The 19,180-nt window shown below is 43.3% G+C and overlaps 1 protein-coding gene across 1 annotated transcript in view; it reads right to left on the bottom strand.

The window, feature by feature from the left end:
• C2CD2 (C2 calcium dependent domain containing 2) overlaps positions 1-19,180 on the bottom strand; it is a 343,623-nt gene that overhangs the window by 188,463 nt on the left and 135,980 nt on the right. The window contains exon 4 of the mRNA XM_069202597.1: positions 11,229-11,333. Within this exon, the coding sequence (XP_069058698.1) occupies positions 11,229-11,333 (105 nt within the window). The remainder of the gene's footprint in view (positions 1-11,228; positions 11,334-19,180) is intronic.

Raw genomic sequence — 19,180 nt, forward strand, 5'->3', positions numbered from 1 at the left:
CCGATGGCGGAAAAAAAACAATCTAAGATGGAGTCGACGCCCATGCGCAATGGAGTCGAAATGGGAGGAGTCCCTCGATCTCGTGACTCGAAAAGACTTCTTCGAAGAAAAACAACTTGTAACACTCCGAGCCCAACACCAGATGGCGGGATGTGCACAGCATGTGTATCTGCAGCTACACATGCCATCGAACACACACACACATATATATATATATATATATATATATATATATATATATATTCAGCCCACACATTGGGACATACTTACCGCACCCTTAAAGATGTAATCGTTTTTCTGTCACCTCCTTCTCTACTCTCCTAAGTGGGCAGACTGGGGGATTTACCCCCAATATGTCCTCCCCGGGAGTGGAGAAAGTCCACAAGCCACCAGGATTATTTTTGTAATGGAGAAAAAAAAATAAAAAATAGAAAAAAAGACAAAAGCGGGGCAACTGGCCCATCTTGGCAATGGCTATACATCACAGCCCTAAAAGGCCAAACAGCATTTCTGAGCCCCCATTGCACCCACTCACCTCCATTTCACATCCTACAGAGTGGGAAAATCTGAAAGCACACAAAGTACCAGGGCTATTTACTATTTAAAACAAACAAAAAATAAAAAGACTAGGGTAGCGGCTGGTACATTCCTGCCCTGACCGTACTCCCACCACTAAAGGCCAGACAGTCTCTGTGCCCCAACCCCACTTGTGGAAGTTTGGGGTGCTGGAGAGCAGGGACACAGAAAGCCCACTAACCACCAAGTTTATTTAAAAAAAAAAAATAATAATAATGGGGTGGAGTCGGCGTGTCTTGGCATCAGGCCTTTGCCCCTTCCACACCAAAGGCCAGACGGTCTTCCTGCCCCCAAGATCTAGAGCCTGAATAGTGTACCCATCCCTGTAGCAAGCAAGAGGAATTTTGTATCACTTTTGGGATCGTTTTGACATAAGGGTAATAAGATTGGGGTAACGCCCTGCACCCTCTCCCTCCCGAATCTGCTCCCCATCAAACCTCCTCCAAAGGTAGATAAACTAACCAGTGCCTGGTAGAAGGACTCTATACCCAGATGGGCTGATGACCCATACCATTCTGTTTTTCGACATCAACCCTTGGGGCAGGAAGATAGGTGAACTCGATTACCTTCCCTCTAAGTGGGGAGAAAGACTATCTGGTGAATGAGGTGGATATACATAGAGACCCAGGGGAATCCAGAGTGGTGTGGCTTGCCTGGATCCCGGCAGCTTTTCTTACCCACAATACTGTGCACACATCACAAATTGGCTAAATCATCCAGTTTCTTCTTTCCATGGGGAATGGCCACAACTTTTGAACCCAGAGTCATCTGGCAGCCATGGAGCACTACCAACCCTGGTTATTACTGAAATCTAGAGACCCGGGGGAATCCAGGTTGATGTGGTTTGCATGCATCCCAGCAGGTTTTGTTAAACAGTAACTCTGCTTTACAGTGCACAACGAGCACAGTAGTAAATACCCAGAATTTGAGAACACTAGAGGTCAGATACTAAACTAAGCAATAAAAGGAAACAGCCAAACAGCAGCAGAACGAAAAGTTAAAAGCATTAATTCAACTGATCTAAAGCTGACAACTGGCCCAGGCCATCAGTCCCCAACATTTTCTGTCAGCCGACAATCCTAAACAAATTAGTACTTGTACTTTTGTTTCATTTGCCTTATTATACGTATGGGGTGACAAGTCCCAATATGGCGAGCATTTCTGGCGGAATTACTCCCGTTTCAAGGTGGCCCTCATGATATGGGACTAGTAAACAGTTAGCACATAGCTGCCAAGTCATCAACACATAACATGTTACATTTTCATAATCAAGAACATGTTGCATAGTGGAACATGCAGAACTAAGGAAATCTCTGAATGCAAAGTCTAGCCTGTTAATAAAGCTACGAGTGGCTGAATGTGGCATATAATGCACTATAGTGCCAAGTTCCTCAGATTCATGCACACCTTGATGTGCCAGTCCAGGTTTTTCGTTGCATCTTAGGACCTGTAGACCTGGATGTAGATAGAATAGCATAAGGCAAGGTGCTAGTTGCCAGTGATGGAAACAGGAGACTTTACTAGGAAATACTTTTACTTTGGAAAAACACATATTTTTGGTGGCATAAGGTGCAAAGTACACAATATACAAAAAGTACCTCTGAAAAGAAGTTGGATCCTCTTCCGGGGCCACCCACCTCAGACTTTGGCTATCATTCTAAGATGGCGGGTGGCTTCAGGCTGGTGGAAAGTGATTAGAAGGAAACAAGCATTTGCAATGCAATGGGTCTTGCGTTTGCTCAAGTTAGATCTATTAGCATTGTAAATTCTTAACTGGACTTTTCTTGCCACATAAATTAAAAATGTAAAGTAAAACAACCGACATAAGTAAGCTGATTCAAAGTGCCACAGCCGCTATGAGCATGACCGCGAAGGAGAGACCCAAAAGGAAAAAGAAGTTCACTCGCAGTCAAACGTATCGGCAAATGTGCAATTATCCATGTAACAGGGTCAATGGCCAAGACAGTAACAAAACTGCCCCAAGGAGGGACAAAGGTAAAGCATTTACAAATGATAAGAAGGGATTTTTGGAAGGCAAGCCCATGAACAAGAGAGAGTGATGAGCGTGTAGTGGGCGTGGTTAAAAGCCCACAGATAAAGTACAACAGGCCAAAGTGCTTGCGCACTCGACCTGAAAAGATTCAGTAATTTCCACAGGTAGGAGGTAGCAGGAGGTCCACAAAAGAGGATAGAAAAGGCAGAGACGAGGGGAGACCAACATGGAGGAGAAGCATGCAGTACTGGTGGTGTACAGGTGTTCGATAAAAAGGGAAAAAACGATTAAAAGCATGCACTGTCCTATAACCCATGACACTGAATGGCACTATTTGTATCCGTATGTGCAAACAGTGAATGATAATTTAACAAAACAATGAAAACTGCTGACCAAAACCATCTATATGATTGTATATTAAATACATTTAAATAACGATCTAATCTGGCAAAATAGATAAAGCTGTTTCAGTGGCAGACCTAAAAAGGATGGTAATCGAGAAGTGCGTGCTTAGCACAGCAGAACTCTTCATTTTACATTCAATGATCTTCTACAGATATGAAATGGCTCTCTACAAAAATCGCTTTAACAAAGACAACATGTCAATAGGTCTAGGGGATTATTGGCTAGTAACATGCAACCAAAAACAGGGGTTAACCCCTAAATCAACTATCTGAGCTGTGAAAAGGCTCAACACAGGCTCTGCCTAGTCATCCATCCATCCATCCACCTAGTACATTTCTGACACGAACTAAAAGCAGGCAGAAAATGACAAAAATCGCTGCTGTGACCACAGCCCTGGGTAAGGAGGGTGGGGCCTGTCACACATTACCATCTAGAGAGGGATGAATGGGATGGGGCAGCAGGAGGCCAAATGCTTTACGATTTCGGAATAAAAGAAAATATTCTGTTACATGAGGACACATTTTATGGACCAGGAAAATGTAAATGAGCCTTTATCTAGCATCCATAAAGATTACCTTCATAGAGTGATTGGGAGCACCAGAAAAGCAAGTCAATATTCAAAGTATGTGACTTTTTCAAACAAGTCATTATACAGATGTATTTTATTTTATTAAGGTCCTCGTTTGGGGCTTTTCAATTTCCTGATAAAGATGGTTCTCAGCGTTGTGGACCAACAATAGACAAGTCAGTCTCAAAGGATTCACTAAATAGCTACACAGTTATAATTTTGTATTGAGTTACCTTAAATCCCGCAACTATCAAAAGATCTTCAGTCCTTTAATCAAGTCTAGGACTTTTGAAGCTTAGCAGCCATTGTAGCATGTAAGGGTTGGGGCTGGAAAGTGAGAGAGACAATGAGACAAACGGTTCCTGGGGCAGTCGTAGAAATGGATTCCAAGTCTTTACAAGTCCTGCCTTTCGCCTTTCTATGAATTGGAACTCAATCTGCTATCGTTCAAGACAAATGACAATAAATCAAGAACCATGTAATGAATATAGAAAGGCTGTAATTGTTTCAACAAGAAAAGATAATTGTCAATAACACAAATACTTCCTGGCACTGACTTTCTGAAGAGATGGAAAACACCTTGAAAGGAGTTGGCCACCTAACCTATCTTTTCCTTTCTATTAGTCACGATAGAGCGGCTGGTTATAAAGACAGACTCAGGTGCAGCTACCAAAAGGGCAGCTGATTCAGAGACTGAGAAAGTTAAAAGATAAAGAATCCGCTAGTAGTGGTTCCCAACCGTTTGACTTCTGTGGACCCCCACTTTATCATTACTGGAACCCGGGTACCCCCACTGAATCATTATTGGAATCTAGCGACCCCCCCCTCCCACGCCCCCCATTCAGCCACTACTAAAAGCTGGGGACCTAATCGATTAATATTATTTAATTTTCTAAGCAGTTGCGGACCCCCTGAGGAGGCTTCACGGACCCCCATGGGGTCCCCGGACCACAAGTTGGGAAGCATGGAACTAGGGTATTGTCTATAGAGATAGATTAGGAGAGCTGAACAGAACAAAACAGTAAAGAGTTGTTGCATCTTGTCCTTGATGCCCCAGTGCAACTAGTGAAATACAGTAATGGAGTTCAAAATGACCAGTACTAGTGTAACGAAGCAGGTCATATCTACATACATTACTGGTTACATACATAGTACTGGATGAGTCCTGAACAATCTGCTTTTCAAAGATGACCACAAGGCCGGACAGTCTGTACCAGACATCAGGTGTTTCCCTGGGAGGCTAGAAGGGTGGTGGGGGGTGGGGGGGTGGGGGAATCACTTTTGTTTCCCAGGCCCAGGTTTGTAGCAGTGCAGCACTTTAAAAGCAGTGCTGAGTTCTTTGTATATCCAACAGTTTCCAGGAAAAAAATAAAATGCCACGATAACTCTGCTGAATAATGTACCTGCTGGAGAGAGGACTGGGTTTTCTCTAGTGGTAGTTTTGGCTCATCTAAGGTAGCGCAGAGGGTTAATGTGCCTGCTGCAAAAAAAGTACTATGCAGATCACATAACAGTATTTTATGTGCATAGCTCAGTGGGATACTGCTTTTGTCAGAGATCATTTTGTTACTTTGCAGTTCATTACAATTATAATCTAGCACAGTGAGCTATGAACTGCCCTCAAAGAGCTGCACGCAAACTGCATGGTACAGATTATTAAGTTATGTTTTTTTCCCAGTCTTTGATTATCCTAATATTGCTCAAAAAGTGTTTGTTTCAGAAGTAATAAATTGTTATTTGTAAAGTCAACCATAACTACTATTACGTTCTGAGTCCTGAGTTTATGCTTCCCCACACCAAACACTCTTAAAAAATGCCTTCCAGTATGGATGACATGTGATTCCTACACCTTGCAGATCCCTTTGTCTTATACAACATTTGCTACATATTGATTTGCACGTGTATGCTTCATTGCCTCTATATGTGCGTGATGGAAAGTGTGTCAACACCCTACGCTGGTATGAAGACATGAGAGGCACTGTTAGAAAGTGATGGTGAGGGAATGATTGAAGGATCCCAATAAGGATTGCCGTAGCCTGGTGCACTGTAAGTTCATCATTTACTACGCGTTACAAATGAATACAATTGACTATATAAGGACAAATGTTTGGTAGAATGCTCAGTTTTTACCATTTTCTTCCACAAATCCCAACCCCCACCCTTAATGCCTACTGTGGTGGTCAGGCTCGCCCGCTATGAACCCTATGGGGGTCAGTCTGAAAAAATTTGCCAGGGTTGCTTTGGGCTCCCAGTCCGGCCCTGGATGGCTGACTGAACTGTGTCACTAATAGCAGTAAGGGCTCAAGGAAGCCCTGTCCCGAGAATGTCCTTATTTTTTTTTGTTCTCTTTAAGGATTTGGAGTTTATAGAAGTTTTCCAAACTCTCACTGGCACATTTCATGTGTTTTACCTTTACCTCTATCCGTCTATGAAGCAAAGTTGGACTGCTCTGGCAGCGTTGTGATAGCAACACTTTGGCAACCACATCAAGAGGTCTCAGAAGGGCTGGAGGAAATCATTTGTGTGAAACTTAAAAATATGCATTTGGACTCCAGGAAGAGTAATTGCACACGTGTAAGCCAGAGTCTTCACTAAATCACTAAGGTATGAACCAGAAAAGGAGAGCAGAGTTGGTGGAATACTGCTGCTGGTGGATAGTCTTCTTACAGCCCTGGCACTTCTTCCCACTAACCAAGCGATAGTTGCAGGAAAGTCCGCTGACTGGTTTCAGCATCAGCACTTGACGCGCTGGGACAGTCCGGCTGGGTGTGCACAGTAGGCAACAGCAAACAGGCTGATGTTTCCCCAAGCAGAACAAGCAGGTCAGAAATGGTCTGCCATGAAGGTCTGCTGCCACTAACATACCACTTCTTGAAAATTGGCAATTGAAACCTAGAAAACCTAACATTAATGTAGGGGGCAGCAGGTCTTTAGGGATGGTGAGAAGAAGCCTGCTTACCACCAAGGGACGTTTTCTATGCATAAAGACCAGAAAAGCTTTTTCAATCGAGCCATTCACAAAATGGATTCAGCAGAGATTTAAGAAGCCCAAATCAAGGAGCATGCGAAGAAACACAGCTTTGGACCAACAATTTAAATTGTGAAAAAAATATTCATGTGTGTAACAAACTGCTGAAATTAGAACTTCTGAGAAGCATTATATTAATGCCCCTGGTCAAATTCTGCAGTGGTTTGCCATCTAGTCTACTGGAGTTACTTCTTTGTGCCTCCGCAGCAGCACAAGTCCTAAAAGCAGAGATCAGGAGTAAAACATGCATGAGCTAAATCAATCCTTAAAGAACATGCACACCCTGGGGAAAAAAATAAGCTGTCAAGTAGGTGGCAGGTGGAAAGATAATTCCGAGCAGTGTCAGGTTATGTGAACACGTGGACAGTGCAGGATCAGGGAGGGTTTGTAGTTAACTAGTACACTGTGCAGTATATAATTTTTTAAGCTGCTTTAAAGACACAATTTCAGACAAATGTTGACAATAGTATAAAGCTATTCATAACCATACAACACAACCAAGGAGAACCCCCCTCCAGGGTCTCATCGCTACACTGCTGTCAGCAGGTTTAAAAGATTAAGATGGTATTTTGTGAGAGCTTAGCGTGGCCTTGGAAAGGCGACACACAACCTCAGCGCTCTGGATTACTACACCCCATGCACAGAAAAACGCTTGCATAAAACTGCGTATTTTAAGAAAAAGTGTGGTGTGACAGAGGAAGATATCTTTCATGTGTACTGAAGTACAAAGATGTTAAGTAAAGAATCAACCACAGCCATTTTCACATTTGCCCTAAGTGTTCATGTGGTGGCAACATATTCACCCAAACAGAACTGGCCCAACAGAAGACCACGACCAACATCCAACTTTTCTATGATGGAGGCCATGCCTTTTCACAGCTGGCTTGTAGGCGCTGGACCATTACTTCATATGAAAGTCAAGGTGCCCTTTTTTTGTAAAAAAAAAAAAAAAAGGCACATGAAATGAAAAATGTCAAATAGTACATAAGCTAACCGTGTGGAGGTGTGGAGAAAAAAAAAGAGGAGCGTAGGCACGAGCGGAAGGCAGGAGGAAGCAACGAGGAGCAGGCAGAGGAAGACATAATGGAAGCATGGTGCTAAGGAGGGTGTTGGAGGGCTGTCAGCACACAGGGATCAACCAAGATCAGACCCGCCAAACACCAAAGGGAAGAAGCAACTGGAAACAGACAGATGGAGAGATAAAATAGTTCCTGATGCTTTGCAATGCAAGCAGTCAATTGTAGGAGGTGAAAATGAAATACTCCACAGGACTGAGTCAACCTCTGATTGACAAAGTCAAGTCAATGGCTAAACAGATGGAAGAAAAACCAATGGCTGGAGGAGGCGGCCCCAAAGCCCACTCTAAGTTTATTAGGAACAACTAGTATGTTCCACAGCTGTGCTGTCAAAGCCCAGACCTAAAAGAATGAGCCTACCTGTGGTGGAGGCAGGCCACTGCAATCACATGCACAGCAACAAAACATGGCAGCATATGTGTGCAATGACAGAGACCTTTTAGACACAAGTTCTATGGCGGAGGTTTATGATGGAGAGGGGAAGGGTGCGTGGGTCATACCGCCATGCATGGTCGTGGTAGAGGAAATGGGGACTCTCTTTAGCAGTGGTCCAACGTCATTGTTAAGTAAATCCACATTGTTGCTAAGAAGTAAAATAAACAAATATTTACTGTTGGAGCCACTGGGAAGAAGGACAGATAAGAGGGGAAAATTTACTATTTTTGGACAAAAACTATTATTGACAGAAAACAATTCAAGCAATCCATAATCTATTAAATCTATCCCCGATACTTGGAGCAATGAAAGTTTTCAAACCAGAACAGAAGCGACAAATTCTGCCTTAGGCAGTCGTCAACAAACATCGAGCCGAATTCACAAACGTTATTCAGCCTGCTTTTATGCACACTGGAAAATGATATTATCTGCCTGGCTCTAGTCACGGAGTTCGTGACGGGAATGGTGGGTGCAGGGTAAGGCGACCCCCTGCAATCACAGAGCAATGCACAAAGCGCTGGTTTCACCCTCGCGCCCCCTTCTCCTGCAGGGGACCCTCCACCCACCCAACCCTCTCTAATCCACTGTATGCCCAACAATTGCCAACCAAGGAAGACACTGCAAGCCAACTAGGCGTGCGTCATTACAACAGGTGCCTAGAAACAAAAGCGCCCCTTCCAGCCCGTCACTGAAGGACGAACCTGAACCATTCGGGACACTAGCAAGGTCCCTGAACCCGAAGAGATACAAAAGTATAGGGAATCTAGAGATTGTGATCCCGAGTGCGGGGTCAAAGTCTTGGCTTAAAAGAACCAAATATTTTGTAACTATTTCGTTGGTGTTTTATTTTCATGTAACTCTTTATAAAACAACGCGCAGACCTTTAATGAAAATAAATGCAAGTTTAACTAAGCGTGAAATACACTCTCTTACGGATTGAAACCTCGGTGTGTTTATGTGATTAGGGGGTGAAGGGGGAGGTCTAGAAAGACAGAACTGAGTCCTTCTTGGCACAGTGGGGAATAGCGACTTGTGTTAATAAAAGCCATTTTATCACTTTAGAATTGTATTACACATAAAAAGATAGCCTGTCACAAAATGTGCAAAAAGATCTACTGTCCAAGGTAATAAAAAGTGCTTTAAAAATGTGTAGTTTATTAGTAAGCAGTCCGACTGTATCTAGTGCAAATATTTGCTGTTGGTGTCCAGTAAGAGGACGCACTCTAGCACTCAGCTGTTAACCCCCTTGCACCTCAAGATAATACATCTTTGTCCCCACAAGGCTTCCACTGACTTCATGAATTAAAGCTTATGCTGCCTCCCAGGCCGCCCTTGCGTGTGCTGATAACCCAAATGCACACGTTTCCGTTTATTCCCGGCAGCCTGGGAGAAGGCCGGGGTCCTAGAGCTCTTTCTTTTGCCTCACAGCACAGGAGACTCCCCCACCCTTCACTGTCAGCCAGAGGCACCTAGTGTGGAGCAGATATCACGCAGTGAGCACACAGTAACCTGGAACCCCCTACAAAGTGCAAGTTTCCAGCTACTGGGGGGCTCAGGTGTGAAACTTCTCTAGGATATTTACGGCAGCCTCAAAATATTTGTTTTTTTTTGGTTGACAGATCCGATATCTTTGTAGAGCAAATCAGCACACATCGATGGCTTCACAATAATGATCTCCATAGGAGGAGAAAGAATCCGACAAAACCTGAACTGAATTAAGCAGTGGTTCAAAACCTTTTGACTTCTGTGGACCCCCATTTTATGATCACTTGAACCTGGGGACCCCCACTGAATCATTATTGGAGTCTGGGGACCCCCCACTAAGTCATTACTGAAAGCTTGGGCCCCAATCGGTTAACATTGTTTAATTTTCTAAGCAGTCGCGGACCCGCTGAGGAGTCTTCACGGACCCCCAGGGGTCTCCGGACCACAGGTTGGGAACCAGTGGAATAAAGCATTCAGGTTCATTAAGTAAATGCACAGCACTAGCGAAACTAACAGCGCCATCCACCCATGTGGAATGAAAAAAGATCAATTTCAAGATGGCCGTCGTGCATGTGTGGGCTTGCATGGTTGCCATCTTGGAATGGTTTTTCTTATGTGTTATAGTTAGGGCGACCAGGCGTCCTGGATTTGCCAGGGCAGTCCCGGGTTTCACCTTGTGTCCTGACAGATTTCGGGAAATTTAGCTCATGTACCGGTTTTAAGAGGGTCGACTAAAAATGGTGGGAAGTGCGTTTTTATGTCTTCCAAAGCAGGGATAGCAGCTGTTATAAGAAAACAATTTAATCAGCAGGCATGATACTGGCTTTACAAACTGCATTTTATGTTCTTAGTGCCTCTGCTGTAATTCTATGCCAATGAGCACTGTCATTCTGCACGCGCAGTTTAAGTAAAATTGAAGTTCTTTTCCTATCTTTATGAAAGGTCCCGGTTTTGGAATTTAAAATTCTGGTCACCCTATTTATGGGCAATTGCACAGTGGCCTTTTTGTAATGATTTTTCATAAGTCTTGAAAAGAAAATTCCAAGATAGCAGCTTAGCTTGCAAGTAGATGCAAATCAGCCCTCTAGTAGGGGGTTTTCTTGAGCATTAAAAAAAGTACTATAAGAGGTCTGCTGTACATACATCTTGAGGCTGAATCTATACCAGTGCAATTCATATGTGCACTGTAGCAAATTTGGGTTGGGCCCATGGACACTCCCTGAAAAAAAATGTAGCAAATACTATACCGCCATGAAAAATACTCTCAATATTAGTAAGGCATGTCACAAAGTGCTTATATGCAAGAGGCAGATGATCAGTATGAACAGAGCACTTCACAACAAGCATTACTGGTTATATTTTACAGGTTTTGTAACATCATTAAGTTACTCAGTTTGCGGTTGTTGGGGCAATTGTTCAAGTTTTGTTGAACTTGGATGCCACTGTTCAAGTCAGCATTAAACAAAGATAGTAAAATAAAATTAAAATGATAATGAAAACATATGAAAACCAGAAAGTCAAAGTCTCATCATTGAATGGAACATCATACCTTTCCTCTACACGTTCGCTTGAACGAGGCTGCGGAGATGTTTTACAGTAGCGTTTGCACCCTTCGTGCTTTTCAGTCCTGAAAAGATTGTATGATGAAACTTACTCACTGACCTCCTGTGTTGCCTTTGGCTGGATATGAAGATTTACATCTTGAAAATGTATCAGCGACCAAATAACCTGGATTTCTCCTCCTTCCTCTTTCATGTGCAGCTCCAGCTGGTTAGATACAAACATAATAAGATGGATGAATATCCGATAAAAATAGAAGCGCATCTCTCCTTTATCCCTCCTGCATTTCCAGCTCCACCTCATCGACTCAAGAAACAGTCTACAGCAGTTACTTATCACAGTACCTGAAGGAAAAGCGTGGACATGGGCAGGGGCGTAGCTCGGGCAGTGAGACTCGAGGGGGTTGAGCTTCAGATTTTTACGACAATCAGGTTGCATATAATCTTTAAATTCATTATAGGACAAGCAGGGTGCATGAGGGGCCTAAGGGGCCATGGAAAGGGAGGAATGCGCTTTGATAGGAGCACTCAGAGAGAAAACATAATATTCTGTAAAATAACCAATATCTTTGAGGACTTTGAAACAGTGTGTGTGCGTTTTGTTTTGTCTGTGTGTATGTAAAAATTCCTGTTAAAATCCGACTGACATCTCACAATACCACCAGGCAGAGAACACCTGTACCCAACGATTGATAAGAAAATACACTTATTTGGGGGGTGTAACACCCCTCTGCCCCGAAGCTACGCCCCTGGAAATGTGTTACGTGGCAGTAAAAACTATTTCATTGCAAATATGGAAATATGTTTTTGGAACCGTTGAGCCCATATTGCAGGCGATGAACTAAGTGATAACTCGTAGTGCTGCTTAAATTATAGCAACTGCTGCTTCAATGTGGTATCTGAGGAGTGATATCCTTTGTGGTAAACTCCGGAATCAGAATTACAGGAAATAAGTCGTTCTTGTGCCCCCTATTCTTCACCATACATGGAAAATGTTTTATTCTCTTCCTCACTGCATCCCAGACATTTTAGGATACACCATTTTTATAAAAAAAGAAAAAGGTCTAGAGATACATTTTTCTTGGTTTGGAAAAAACCCAAAATCAGCCTCCACTACACGACCCAAAACCACACTTTGTTTGATTTCCCCTATTGCTAAAGAATTTGAGACATCTTAAAACCGATAATATCCATGCACCAATCTTATGTAGCGTCTCACGTGTGCCCTGTGAAAAAATAAGATCTGCGACAGGAATACTTGCTCCCCATCTAGCAAAACTTATGAAAGCATCCTTCTTGCAGAGTTCGGTTCCAGGCCCACCTCCACTTTTAGTTTTTGGAAGAATGGAGAAAAGCCTGACGTTATGCGAAATGTTATCCCCGCCAGCATGTCGTAAAAAACGTCCTTATTCTCAAAGACCCACAAACCAGCATGACATTTAATGGCCCTGGATTATAAGGTGGTCTACAAAAGCATACATTTGATAGGGCATTTGACATTTCCAAGGACGTGCAATCTGGCACAATAGTTTATTCAAACCGGATTCCTCTTTCTGGTCTGATTGTAGGTGCTTTTTATTGGATGATGTGAGTTCCTCGTTGTCACAATAGCTGAATCACATCAAGGGATCATTATCAAGTTCTCCACATACCTGGTCTAACCAAGCTTTTATAGAAATGAAACATAAGATGTGTGGAGGTCAACATCCAGGAAATGCCATCAGCAGATCTCACAGCCCATGTATTAAATAACAATAAAAAGTGTTTCTCAACCGAGCCCTTTACACAGTTAAATTTGCCTATGTTACACAAGTGCTATACATTCCTTAAAGACTGATCTATTCTGAAGATGACGCAAATGGAAGTGCCAGTTCCACCACTGCCTCATCTAAGATCCGATTATTACAACCAATTTCCTGATTCCCCTCTTGGATGCTCCACATCCTTTTCTCTATCATTGTACTTTCCCGCCCCTATTTGTCGCTAGGTGTTGCATCTTGCCACTTAGGATGGAGTCAATAATGCTACTGCATGTGGCGCTATTTTTAAATGAATAAAATGGTAGATAACATCTCAATATTCACGAGCTGGAGTTTGTGAACTTAGTTTATTAGACGCCAATTTACATTCAATTACCAGGACATAAATAGATCAAATGTATAATTAAAATAATTTGTGCAATCATGTCCTGCAGGTTTGGAAGGTTACACTTGGATTTTCTTCTCACTGCTTAGGCAATGCTGTATTTCCTACAGGTTGTCGTTGACAAGCTAATTGAGTTTCGGTTGCAGAATGAATCAGGCTGCGTGGGAAAAGGAAAAAAAAAAACTACACTTTATAATAATCAAGACGCACAACAAGAACTAGAACAGAACTAGATATAAAGCACAGGGTGGGCACCATTCCAGGAGATAAATGCTTGTCATTTGCTGACATTCTGGTGGGCTCGCAACTGATACAAAATGAGTAAAATTCTTTTTTCACTTGACAATCTCGTGTGTGTGTACTTTTAGAGTGATACAGGCTGCCATGCCTTCTAAGATTTCTTCTCGTATTTGTTGTTTTAGGTTGAAAGAGGACAAATCTAGGTTTTGATATGTGACACCTATCTGGAGCTCATTCAGACATTAACATGACATTCAGTGCATTCAGGCCTCCAGGGTTGACTTTCCAAGTGGTTTCCAAGCTGCCCATCACAGCGCGGAGTTTGAGTAGGGTGGTGTGCATGTGCCGTCAGCATGGTAGGGGATGGGACTTTGTGAAGGGACAGCATCGGACCTGGTGGGGTGCAGTTTACTGGGGAGTGCAAGACTACTTTGCCTCAGTACTTTAAGCATCTTCCTGTTGTTTTGTGGATTTTCTCAATTTATATTACAGCATGTACCCTATAACTACCAGTGACGTTTTTAAAGTACTGACCCATCTCCATTTTACAGGCAGTGCTCTACCACTGGACCTTATGTTCATAAATCAGGACTGATATCTACTATCTCTCCTGCACGGTGAGTGATGCCACCACGAACGTACCAGGGGGCACCACGGTTGCTGCCCACCTTCCAGGAAACTGGAAACTTCCAACATGTCCTCCTCCCTCCGCCTTCCCCCCAGACACGGCCTGCAATACCTTCAGCTGCTGTAATGAATGCGGGGACAGCAGGAGAAAAGAGTGCCTGGAGACCGTGACTCGTCAGCCACCTAATGTACTGGCCTCCTTAGGCAGCTTCTTCAGTCTCTCTGAATGGACTGCTCTGGCATTTTGAACATGTGCTCCACTCTCTGCAACAGCATCCTGTTTCCATTCCTGTCACTACCCTGACTCCTGGGGAGAAGTCGCATCAGGTGCCATTCTTCTCACCCCCTATGCCACCCCCATACTCTTACTTGAGGATAGCTAGTACCAAAACTGGAGAAACCGCTTCAAGACAAGGGTAAATGCTCCAGTGAAGCGACTTAATTCCGCCATAAACCAGGATTGCTGTAAAGCAGTGCCCAAATGATAAACGTAATGACATTTAGGTGGTCTGATCAGACATCACATTTTTGCATTCCCTGGTTATTCTTCAGCAACAACTCCTACTTAAAGCTGTGAAAGATATTTTGCATAAACGTTACGATACTGCAAAAATAAAGCAATGCCTATCCATTAACCAGGTATTGCCTGAAAAGGCTAACACCACTCAACTCTACACCAAACCTTCATTCTTAGGGCCACGTTTTCTATTTAGGAAACTTCATGGTTGTTAATCGCCTCGTCTGATCATCATCTTTTGGGGGGTTTCTTTGACTTGAATTCAATACTCTTTTTCCATCAGGGTGATTCTCGAAAATATCCTTTCATTGGTGAATAAATCTGTCGAATCACATTCTGCCAGGTCACACAACAGCTTCTTGTAGGTTAACATTAGGAAGGAGGACGTGGTTTACTACTTATATACTCAGATCTTCGCCATAAGTATATCTCTTTCATAGAGCACATTTTTATTTCAGCAGGAGCGTCCAAAACACCAGATACTTTACATCGAAGTTATCTACACCCTGGGCACAGTGAATGAAGGTGACTCACACCCTCTTTTTGGGGCATTTCTCTTAGCATCTAAAGATGATCTGATGTTTTCCTTTAGTACAGCTGCTTCAAAACTGGCTCCTTCCAACCCAGTGGAAATGTACCGTTTCACCTGAAGACTGCAAGAAGATGTGGCTCTTCTCCGAACTCTTAATTCATTTTACATACAAGCATGAAACCTGATGGAACTACATCAGGGAGTGTTCACAGTCTACAAAGTGTATGGTGACCACACTGGCACAGGACACTTCATCAATATGATCCACGAACTATACTTCTGAACGCTAATTAGATCAGAAAAGCCTTAACCTTCTTTCTGAAAGGGAACAAGGAGGGCTTTATCAGATAGCCAAAGGGAGTAATCCCTTTAAAAAAGGATTTCCCACTTAGATTCAGGGATGGATGTAAGGGTTTGTTTTCTTTTAGATGAAGAACTACTGCCGTCAGTTGACAGCAGGGTGTTAAAGTTAATTTTTATTTTCAGATATTCCAGGTGGGGAACCGAAGGCACTGAAATACTAGGTATGTTAGCATTAACCTAACTCTTGGAGAGACGGAGCACCAATACAGGGATCTCTGGCCTTCACTAACAGGTTCTTCCTTTGGGACAAAAACAATATGGACTGCAACGTTCCGAGTGTGCAGAATCATGATACATCCTTTGCAGGGCATCCAGCATTCAAAGAATTTAAGAAGCTCGGTCAGGGGCAACAGCTTTGACAACGGGGCCGGATTTGTAAATAAAAGACACAAATTACAACTGAGTAGATAAAGACAATTCTTTGGAATGATAATCACCTGGTATTTCAAGGTCACGCTGGGCGCCCTCCAGATGGATTCAAAGAATCCCAGACTACTGACTACCAAATCCTGCTCCTCACCGATTGTGAGGAGCAGGATTTGGACCAGAGGAACAGAGAGGAACTCTGATAGCATCTGATCATTCTCCCTTTGAGGTCAAATAGTGTTAGCACCAATGTTTTTCCCCATAATTACGCTGGAGGCAGCTGGTCTGCATGCAGCGTTGCGTGATCACATTAGGGCATGGACAAGCAGCTTAAGAGCACCCAGATTGTTGTGCATACACAGCAGCGTCCTATCCGAATAGGAGTAACACTGGAGAAACAGTGGGGCCTACATATCTATGTGAAAAACAAAACCTGGAAAATTTATCGAGTGAAAACAGCCTTCTGGGAATTTATAAGACTTTAGCCTGACTCTTTGGGGCCTGGAACGTACGAAGCTTTGCAATCATTGCCGGCGAAGGGCTAATTCTGGCAAAAAGCTGGCGAGTGTTTTGGTGAATCCCATTAGCCACAGTGCCAGTGGTGTGAAAGAGGCCCGGCAGCACTAGAATAGAGGTTGGTCCCTGGTCAGCTGTCCTGCTGGTTCTGTCCTTCATGATAGGTCCCCTCGTGACGATGCACAGCTTCGCGGATCTTCCTGAATATTGAAAAAATGTTTCCTGGAGTTTAGTGGGGGTTCCGAGTAAATGCTATTTCTCTTGCGTTGCAATAACAGAGTCAGAACCAATGTAAAGGATCCCTCTCACTCCATCCTCGGATAACGGGAAATAGCAGTAAGCATGGAATGTAGGGCAGGGAACAGAGCGAAAGGGAACACATGACCTCGGCTGGATGAGGGCTGGGGCAACCGTAAAGTATTTTTTTTAGATCGAGCCGGGAAGATCGATGAATTATAGTGCTTAGAAACTTTCAAACTTTGAGATGGAGCACACCTGCTCAATCCCAATAAGAAGAGGAGCTTTTTCATAGAGCACATATTTATTGCAGCAGGAACATGCCGTATACAGATACTGTACCTGAGACTGTCGGGGTCTTTCACCATCACGGAAACCAGGATTTAATTAGAACAACAAACACTTTTTAACATATTAAGTCATATTGTACAATATAAACGTTTAGGTTGCATCACACAGTTTTATAACAGAAACTGTGATGAAGTGAATACATCATTTGATTGGCCAGGAGCCGATAACGAGATGAAAAGCCAGGAATCCTGGTTCTAAAGTCGCCAAGCTAGTCCACACCACGCCTCCTTTGTGCAGGTTTGCGTTTGCAGTTCACCACTCTCAAACCCTCTAAAGATAGAAGTGCTGGACGGGTTGAGCGACTGAGTGAGCTACTGCCAGTCTGAAGCTAAAAGTTAAACGTGCTGCGAGGAATGCCAGGTCTTAAGTTCCTTTCCTTGACTGTGAGGAGGCATCTATGCAGAGGACCCTGGGTTCCGGCAGCCAGGATAGGAACGGCCCTGCTTCTGGGTCTAGCCCTCAGCTGTTCGTCCACAGACAGCAGAAAAGCGCCCATCGCAAATAAATGTTCAGACAGGGAGGAGATGGAGCTGAGACGTTCACAGGCATGGGCAAAGTGGGCAATTGCCCAGGACCCACCACCTACCAATTTGGTCCCCTTGGGAAAGTGGACTTTCTCTCTATTGGACCTCCACCTATTCTATTTCTCTAACTTAACCTCCTTCCTCTTTTTCTGACTCTCTCTAACTAACCAGTGTCCTGGGCAAGACATATTGCAACTGTTTTTTTTTTTGTATACCTGTTAAAGTTTCAAATATAATATAATATTTGGCCACAGGCTGGCTTGAATTAGCAGGTGATGTGCAATAAAATTGGAATGTATTTCATACAGGGCCCCTAAAAAACATTAGCATGACACAGAGATGTAGTCCAGCAGCTAAAGCTGCCGAGTTTGGAACCAGAGAACCAGGTTCGAATCGAGGCCTCGGTTCAATGCATGTAATTCTGGGCAAATGACAACCGTCAGAAAATAAAACTAGCATTGGCAAAGCCAATATGTCTCGCCTATGTGACATTTATTGGCTTTGTCAATGTTGATTTTTAGCCATGTTAATGTACAGCAGTGCATGGCAAAAAAATACTGTGTCATGCTCAACGCTGTACGCTTAATATTTTTTTTTTTGGTTTTTTTTTTGTAAACTTTTAAACATGCTGCACAGCAGCTACCCAGCTTAGAACATGGCAAAGAAAACACGGACACATAGTTCAATTAGTTGGCCTTTCAGTGTTTTTAAGCCACGTTGAACAGCTGTGTGGCTGCTGTGCTGCCTGGTTCAAAGAAAAAATAAAATAAAACACCATGACTGCTATGTTGCACTTTCAGATCCGGTGGGCTGCTGTACAATATGGCTTAAAAACACTGACAAAGCTAGTAGATCTTGCATAGCTAAGACGTATTGGCTTTCCCAATGCTTTTTTTACTCTGTCCACCATAAATTTAACGTGTCCGCTGAGCTGCTCTAAAATAGGCCCCTCCCACTGACCTAAAATATGCGTAATAAATCCATTGGGACGTTCTATTTCTGTCTGTGTTTTGAGATCAGTCTCAACACATGAACATACATTTTTTCCTTTTCTTTAACAGTGCAACTGCAGCTCATCAGGGAAGGGGAAAAAACACTCACGCCACCTGATCTCCACTGATATCACAAGCTCCGTTTGAAAACCCTAGTTATAGATTGGCTGCTGGCCAAGTAGAACTTTTATCTATTGCAAGCAAAGTTCATTTTCTCTGGATGGCATGTGCTCACGGGGAGAGAAGAAATAGTGACCTTCCAGGATGCGGACTGAGATCAGGGAAGGCCTGAGTGAAGAACAATTACCTAAGGAGAGGAAAGCTTGAACATCACAGTGGCTTCCAAGCCACATACAGAACCGGTACAGACGGCTCAGATGTTGTGTAGCATCTCAATGGCAGTAAAGCAATTACAATACAAAAGTAGCAGAGGAAAAGCAGGAAACTGAGAAAGAAGTAGGAAGATAGAGGACAACAGCGACCAAGGGAGAAAGCGGGAATGAAAGAGACCTGCAGGAGTGAAATAAAGCATCTGCAGGGTAGGGCGGCGGAAGAGAAAAGCATGAGGTGGATTACTTTCACACAAGGTAACACAAGGAGCACTGAAAATGGAATATTTTTAAGAGCTTGGACTAAGAGTTCCAG

The sequence above is a fragment of the Pleurodeles waltl genome, chromosome 8, assembly GCF_031143425.1.
Source record: "Pleurodeles waltl isolate 20211129_DDA chromosome 8, aPleWal1.hap1.20221129, whole genome shotgun sequence".
Classification (NCBI taxonomy): domain Eukaryota; kingdom Metazoa; phylum Chordata; class Amphibia; order Caudata; family Salamandridae; genus Pleurodeles; species Pleurodeles waltl.